At 38.2% G+C, this 8820-nt stretch overlaps 1 protein-coding gene across 1 annotated transcript in view; it reads right to left on the bottom strand.

Moving 5' to 3' along the window:
* Positions 1 to 2765: 2765 nt before the first annotated feature.
* The window catches only part of gdap1 (ganglioside induced differentiation associated protein 1), a 6143-nt gene continuing 88 nt past the window's right edge, over positions 2766 to 8820 (bottom strand). Inside the window, exons 1-6 of the mRNA XM_060862178.1 lie at positions 8759 to 8820; positions 7585 to 7777; positions 6312 to 6485; positions 5535 to 5629; positions 5260 to 5374; positions 2766 to 4260 (exon numbers count right to left, since the gene is read on the bottom strand). The exon at positions 8759 to 8820 is cut by the window's right edge and continues 88 nt beyond it. Coding sequence (XP_060718161.1) covers positions 3908 to 4260; positions 5260 to 5374; positions 5535 to 5629; positions 6312 to 6485; positions 7585 to 7777; positions 8759 to 8820 — 992 coding nt within the window. The 3' untranslated portion in view covers positions 2766 to 3907. The remainder of the gene's footprint in view (positions 4261 to 5259; positions 5375 to 5534; positions 5630 to 6311; positions 6486 to 7584; positions 7778 to 8758) is intronic.

Genomic DNA, 8820 nt, shown 5'->3' with positions numbered 1-8820 from the left:
TTTTACATTCTCTACTGATCTCACTCATTAAAAAGGTGTTTCTAATTGATGAACCTTTATTTTGTTTTCCACTCCATTCTGTGTAAACTCTAGTGACTCTTTTGTTTCCTAAATACTCAACTCAGCGAGTCTGGCACCATCAACCAAGCTGCAATCCAAGCCACTGAAATCCAAGTCACTGAAATCACTTCCTCCGCATTCTGACGTTTGATGTGAACCTTAACTGAAGCTCTTGATCTTTGTAGTGTATACTTTATTTTATCAAATGTGCTGCTGTTACTTGATTGGCTGATTGGTTGATTGGATGAAGTGTACTCTGATTAACGTCGCCCACTGTGAATAAACTAGCCTGAATTCTAATCTTATACAAAAATTGAAGAATGCTAATATTTGGAACCTTCAGTGAAATGCAAAGACATTAGAGATGTCCCAGTGTGCAAATAACATATGTTTTAATGAACGCTTGTGTATAGATTACTTCAAAGTGACAGCTAAGCCATGCCAAAATTAAATCAGAACTCGGATATATTGTGCAGCATTATAGGGCAGCATCCTTTTTTGGCAGCCATTTGCATCATACTGTTATTCTTTTGTCTGAGGTTTGAAGTTCTTGAACTGCGATTCTGAGATTTACCCTTCACAGAATTCGTCTCTGCCTGCGTTTGCCAGATATATTTGACTTTCTTGGCTCCACAACGGCTCTATTGAACTAATTCGGATTCCTGGAGAACTGCAATGGAAAATACTGCCTAGATTTTGGCCTTGTCCTATTGCCGCAAAACACCTGCCGAATTTTAAACAACGGAATAGTGAGACGTCGAGTCCAATCAGTTGAACAATAGGACACGCAATGCATATATCCAGCTTGCGGTTTGTTTTTCCAGCTGCACTTTAACTAGATTAGACTCCACTCTTCTTCTGCATGCCAATACTCTTTTCATAATGTACCCTCGTTCACTTCCCCACTTCATGCTCCCTTAATTTAACTCTTGAGCCGTCTCAAGAGCTGCTCTCATTACTTTATTTTTATTCACATCACTTCAGGTAAATCTGTCCAGGTTATGTGTAACCCTGCTTTAAATTACACACTCCATGCCTCCAAATCTGATTCTAACTTAAGGAACTGCATTCTGCAGTGTCCAGGAAATAGGAGTATACTGCCACCTAGAGGGGAAAACAAATCATTAGTACCAACAACATTACTGAAGATTTGACTTTCTAATTTCATTCTTTTTTAATTAGATTTCATTTTCACCCACATTTCTAGCTGAGTATGCTATGGCATGTAACAGAGGATTTTATTATATCCTAATCTATGCAAAGTATTTAAAAATTGTATATTTCATGTTTATTTATTGTATCATTCATTCATTCATTCATCTTCTACCGCTTATCCGAACCACCTCGGGTCACGGGGAGCCTGTGCCTATCTCAGGCGTCCTTGGGCATCAAGGCAGGATACACCCTGGACGGAGTGCCAACCCATCGCAGGGCACACACACACACACTCATTCACTCACGCAATCACACACTAGGGACAATTTTCCAGAGATGCCAATCAACCTACCATGCATGTCTTTGGACCGGGGGAGGAAACCGGAGTACCCGGAGGAAACCCCCGAGGCACGGGGAGAACATGCAAACTCCACACACACAAGGTGGAGGCGGGAATCGAACCCTGACCCTGGAGGTGTGAGGCGAACGTGCTAACCACTAAGCCACCGTGCCCCCCTTTATTGTATCAGTTGAATATTAATATGATGTCTGAATCACAAGCTAATACTTCACTGCCATAGAAGTCAAATCTTGTTCATTTATATGGCAAGTGGACCGTAAAACTGCCAACCTCATAAACTACCACCACCACCAACAACAACAACAACAACAACAATAATATACTGACAAGCTCAAAAGTTTGTATACCCTTAGAAAAAACTGAAGAATTCATACTGTAATAAGTTCTAGCTGCAAGCTCTGTAAGGTTCCACTGATGTTCTATAGCATGTAGTTTTAACTGTGAAGATACACTGGTGTAAATACACAATTTATTAATACTATACATGTAACTACATAACTGTAGGGCAATTGAATACGTGTAAACAGGCTCCATATTAAATTATAGCTGTCTGTATATGAAGTTGATCCAAAGTTTCCTTTTCCCTTTCTGAATAAAATGTGAATAAAATTGTACAGATCAATTCTCTATTGTTCTTGTTATAAGGTTAGTACATAATGATGAAATAAGGAGTGTTTTATACCTCTTAAACTACTGCAATTTTTATTTTTTTTTGAAAAATGAATAAAACATTTATAGCTTCATGTTGTGGAATGTCATGAGCAAACACTTTATAGCAGGTATAAAAAAAATCCTTAAAAAAAAAATACAGTTTGTCATGTTGTAGAGAAACTAAAAAGTTCATAGTCGTCCCTGAATCTGACAACTTTTGTAAAATTTACTGAAAAAAGATAAAACAATGGAGACAGCTTCTAGGACTTATATGACTAGGACTATTAGGCTTGCACATGAGAGCTTATGCCATTTCAGAGATTAACACTTAGTTATCACTTGGTATTGTTTTTTTCCCTTCAAACATGTATAAATTTTTTCACCTGAATTGTGGTTGCTATTTCACATTAAAGGTAGAAAAAGATCCGACATACCTTCGTTTTTTACATCGTGAAAACCTAGAACTTTTACAATGGTGTGTTGACTATTTATATCCACTGTGTGTGTCTAAAATGACTGAAGAAGAACACAGTGCATAGCCAGAATGACTTATTTTATTATAGTATAACATGGTTTTCAAACAGTTCCATACAAGACAGGTAAAGATAAAGAAAAGCCAAGAGGTTGATCTGACACTGCTGTTCACTGTTACCTGGTACAGAAGGCAAGACTAATGAAATGCACATAAATAAACCAAAGAAGTAATGAAATAAAACAAGGCTCCCATTCATGTGATTGTGCTGATATTGCACTTTCAATCCAGTGTAATTACCTAATTTCCCGTCACCCGTTCTGAATAAAAGTCCTGAAAACCTATACATTTTCAGACATTATTTTGAATTATATTATATTATATATAATATACAATGTACAGCTGATTATCGGCTTATGCTCACTGGTGTGTAGTTCAGTAGTCGCTGTGGAAAGTTCAGGACAGAACAAAGAAGGTGTTCATAACGTTCTACACATAACTGAAGATTAAATCAAAAGTGCATAATGTGCATATACTTTGATTATCACTGTACATTACGGATAATAAAACAAATCTAAACAGGAGTTCCAAGTGATCCAATTCTCTCACACACACACGGCTTTAATGAATAGGTCACAAAAACTTGCAAATGCTTGTGTAGCACAGGTATAATATAAACATCACAATCATGGGAATGTGTGCATCCTCAACCTCAGCTAGATCACTGGAGAGATGTTAGTAGGATTGTTTTTAAGTATCATCACTATTATTTATACTTGTTGGTGAATGAGATCTTTTCCCTAAGATATAAATAATCTAGTAGCATAATTTAAACGACTGTGACCCTGAGCATGCAGTTCCTAAGGACTGATCTTTATCTGAGCTTAAAATCCACTCACTTGTATGAAACTTAAAAACCTCCTACTAGCTCAAGATTACAGCCAAAGCTTAGGTATTCGTAGCTAATGAATGCTCTTGGCAAACATCAGCATACTAAATTAGACTATAGATATAGGAACAAATTGAGTCTGTGAGGTTTCTGATACTTTGTACCATTAGAATGTTTAGTGGCCCGAAGGTTACAACGCGTTTCACAAGTAATGATTTTTCCTTTAAGCTGGTTAGCTTTGTGAAACATGTTTAAATTGAATAGTTATCGCTTAACAGTTCATCAACACATCGTGATGAGGCCACAAAAAATAGATACTTTAGGACACAAGCAGTCGTTTTTTAAAATAAAGAAAAGCAAAATATGTTGCACCCCCTAACAATCCAATTAACACTGTGGTCCCTATGAAGGTGGGAGCTCTTTTTCTGGCCACTCTGAAAGCAGTGGGTAACACGGCTGATATTAGGATGTTGTTGACGTGGCCGAGGACCCTGCAGAACGTGGGGCGCTCCAGGACACGCTCGTAGTACGACTCCAGATTGGGCCGTGTGCCGTTGCCCCAGTAACGACGCGAGAGGCCGAGGAACTTGAGCCGATGGAGTGTGACGGCGAGCGAAACGTCGGCCATGCTGAAAAACTCGCCGCACAGCCATGACTGCTGAGTTCCTTCCTCTAGGGAAAAAGAGAAAGGAGAAATGTCAGATACATCAGTATGGAGATCTCTTAAGATGGGTGAACGTTGTCCAGTTTATGGACCAATTTCGGTGAAATTGGTGATTTTCCCCACACAGGGCATTATGAATCCGAGCCCGTTATTCAGGGTGACCCAACAGCACTGGTCTAGTTTCAGACTCACTTGATTCTATTGAACTCCGGTGCATTTGTGTTCATCTTTCATCACCACAAACATGCATACAGAACAACACGCATCCCCATATTGTTTAGATGCATTATTTTGGTGCCATTATGTGCAGTGAGGCATCTCACCTCTTCTCTGCCCCACTATGTTCCCCTGCCACCCCATGTGGAAAGTAATCATGACGTCATTGACTAAAACACACGTGCGGGTTACTTTACTTCCTGAACAAGTGCAGACTGGAGAACCATTTACATCTACAGCATTTGGCAGATGCCCTTATCCATAGCAACTCTTGTTTATTTCTCTTGTTTATACAGCTAAGCAATAGAGTTAAGGGCCTTGCTCAGGGGCCCAGGGGTTGTAGCTTGGTGGCACTGGGATTCAAACTCACAACCTTCCGATCAGCAGTCCAACACCTTAACCACTGAGCTACCACTTCCCAAATGAAGTTGCATCCAAACTCACACCGCTTCCTACTGGTCTTGGGTTCTGTACCTCACTGCGCTTCCTGCTCCACATGACAGCTTTCACATTAGCAATTTCTCATGTGAACTGTGATCTGTTTCAGAACAATGTTCTCAGTAATGTGACCTGAAACTGCAATGAACACATATTTGTATAGATACACTAACTATGTATGGAGCTGTCTTTTAAAAAAAGTGGTGGAGCTGAAAAGGTCCATTTTTGAAAAGGTCAATATTGTGAATCGCCAGTAATATGATTAAAACAAATCTCAACACATTCATGTAACAAATTACAAATGGCAGCTTTAAATGTGCACTGAAGCTGCAGTAAGGCTGAGGTTCGGTTACCTGGTGTCTCCTCTGCTCTCCTCTGCAGCTCTGTCTCCACTTGATCCATAACTTGCACCAGCTCATCCAGAATCTTCTTCAGATATTTCACATTGTCGTGATCAAACAGCTTTGTCTGGACACATTGATATTCGTATGAATTGGTTATCTAATCACACAGTGTTGCTTATTACTCTCTAAATCAAGGCATGTATAAACAGTCTGAATCATCATCATCATCACCACTCAATCTGTATACTACTTTTTCTATTTTCGAGCAAGTGGACGTTCCTCACTTTTAGGCGTCTCTGTTTTGAGATATAAGCATCTTTAAGCTCTGGGTTTTCTTCTGCCAGTTTCTTCAGCTCAGATTCTGTGCTCCCGATCTGAGCTGTGAGAGAGAGTAAAATCGCATTATTAATTATTAATAATATCAATTCCTTTTATTTGCATTATCCAGATCTTTATGTACATCTAATGTTTTTTTAATACACAGAATATATTTACTTTAATTAAAATATTAAACATACAAAAAAGCCTATAATGAATGCCAGCTTGGGCCTAGAATACAAAAGGCTCAAGAACAAAATGATCCATAGCTCAAATAACCAGAGTAAAAAGGTAATACATTTGAAAAGGGGATTATGTTCATAAATCTGTCCTGAGAAATCTGTGGAATTAATTTAACAGTTAAAGTGGTCCGTGATTGCAAAAAACATTGAGAACCCTGATGTATCTGCAAGACCTTTAAAAAACATAAGGTAAAAAACTGGTTGCCAAAATTTTTGCATATACCACATTTCTTCCCCACCCCCTTATTTTTCTTCATAAGAAAATAATAATTAAAAATTCTAATCATATTTAATTATGTTCCCTTCATTTGACCGGGTGTACAAATATTTGCACCAAACATTACATTACAAATGAATATTTGTCTAAAATTGGTCCACAATAGAACTTGTTATATTGTGCTTCCCAAAATCGTTCATAAACTCAGCATCTGATGGAAACACAAAGCATCTCTGCTTCGATGGGTTTAAAAGGTTTGCTATCAGGTGTGTTACAGTACTTACCGCGGATGCGCGTGTTGGCGTAGGCTGGGATGTGAGAGTCTACGCTGAGCTCAGGATGGAGGATGCAGCCGTGTGTGTAAGCGTCCATGGGCAAGGAGTCCAGCAGTTCGCGATAATGCTGGACTCTGTGATAATATGTGCTCCCTGTTTCTGGAATCAGCTTTGGAGTTTTGTCTGAATCAAGAACACACACGCGCGCACACACACACAAACACACAATACACTGAAAAGGTTGTATGAACAGTTTCTACCAGCTGATATTTAAAGTTGCAGTCTGTAATTCTTGAATTGTTTTTAAACCAGTAATAAGCATAAAATGTCTAAAATTATACTAACATATTTTTAACTAATTTTCTGGCCCTGAAATTAGCCAGAGTTTCTTCCCAATATGGCTGCCAACCCAGGAGAGTTAAGGTTATCATACTTGTCATACATGTCTTGTCATACTTTTATCATACATGTAAAAGCAGCCAGAACATTATTGTTTTGATTTAAACTGCTGCTCATGCTGTTTCACAGGACAGCACAACACACTCTGAAGAAAGAAAGCACCGTCTCCCACTTCAGACACACACTGCTGGCTGGTGTCATCGTCATTTGTACTTGTGATATTTTTCTGATTTTCGCACAATCCGCAGAAGGCCCTGAAGTTACAGACTTCTTTTGTAAACAACAACACTGTGACAATACATCACTCCATAATAACACTAAGAAATCACTCACCATACACTCTTCATGGTCAGCTTTATCCAAATTTGGCATCATGATGAACTTAAAATGGTGATGAAAACACAAACAGTGTAAACAGAAAATAAATCAAAAGGAACACTTTTCTCGAACCGTAATGGATATGAAGGATAAAATGATAAAGACATGCAACAAATTATATATTTTAATATAAATTAAAAGTAAAGTTTGGTAAATGGACATAAATAAAATAATAGACAAAACTCATTAATGGAAATCAATAGAACCTAAATCGATGCAGAAGTAAGTATGAAGGTCATGTTTAATGTCACACCTGCCAAATGACTCAATGTAAACATAATGCTGGTCAATATGACAATACTACTCGTTTCTGACAATTTATTAGAAAACCTATATATTGTAATACATATCGTGTATCGTTTAAATCAAGTACTGTGATATATTTTCCCCATAATCACCTACTCCTATATAAATATAAACATCTGACTAAATTATTTGTTTAAACTTGGCAAAGCCCAATTTAGTCCCCTATGTTAAAGTGTAAATGAGAGCTTAGTGTGTTTACCATCGTTGAAAGTGTCCTCTAAGTAATCCATGATCTGAGCAGGGTCACAGATGACACGATCATCATGCACCAGAACAGGAACCTCGCCGGCTGGGTTCAGACGCATGAACCATGGCTCGTTGTGTTCGCTCAGAGGCAAGCTCACATCATACTCCTTACACTGCAAACCCTTCTCAGCTATGGCCAGCCTCACCTGCAACACACATACAACACACACGGTACTAAAAGCTTCGCTGTCTGGGGTCGTTTAGTTGTTTGGCGCGAACCGGTGAATTTCTATACTGAGCCTCAGTCTCTACTTCTTTCTGAACATTCTTCAAATGTAAAAACAGCTCATTTTGTGATGTATAGAATTTCTGTCATTTTTCTACCTCTAATGTTAATGTGTTGTTTTTTTCCACTGCGGTTTGCATCGTTTTCTATCATTGTATAAATGTATAAAAATCCATAATCGGGAGAACAATAAAATGTTTAGAATTGGTCAAATAAATATGATCGTCATGACTGGTGCCATGAAAATACGAAGGTCACAATTCACACAGATTCCCATGCTGTAAGTGTGGCAGCAGGTTAAAGCTGTATAGAGTTTCACATTTTCCTTGTTTTCCATGTAGGTTTCCTTCAGGTTCCCCAGCTTTCTCCAGTACTGTACATTCCATTATATGTGTGTGCAGTTTCCAGATGCGCTCTGTCCCTGACAATCATTTACAGAAGATGGATGGATGGATGGATGGATGGATGGATAGACAGATAGATAAATAGATGGATGGATGGATGGATGGATACAGTAGATAGATAGATAGATGGATGGATGGATATCTGGATGGATAATTGGATGGAAGGATGGATAATTAGATGGATGGATGGATGGATGGATGAATGAATGAATGAATGAATGAATGAATGAATGAACAAAGTTACATCTACAATATGTCTGTAACACACCCAACCCTCATGGCTCATCTACTCTTACAATTTACTAGAATATAGAGAATTATATATTATATAAATACTAGAATTTTTTTGTATTTTGCTTCAATTTAAAGTAATAAATCAAAGTATTAAGACAGCACTATATGCCATTGTGTATAAACACAGCAGCTTTTTTAACTGTGCTGCATTTTATGACCTCCTCGATTCCTGTTGACTGCGTCATGTTTTCATGTTTATTTACCTTCTGAGAGCTGAATGACTGGGTCCAGTGATACAGAACCAGTTTCGACTCTTTCTTCTCGC

Source organism: Tachysurus vachellii, chromosome 25 (assembly GCF_030014155.1).
Source record: "Tachysurus vachellii isolate PV-2020 chromosome 25, HZAU_Pvac_v1, whole genome shotgun sequence".
NCBI lineage: Eukaryota > Metazoa > Chordata > Actinopteri > Siluriformes > Bagridae > Tachysurus > Tachysurus vachellii.
Note: the sequence above shows the minus strand (reverse complement) of the source record. Positions and strands in the feature narration are given on the sequence as shown.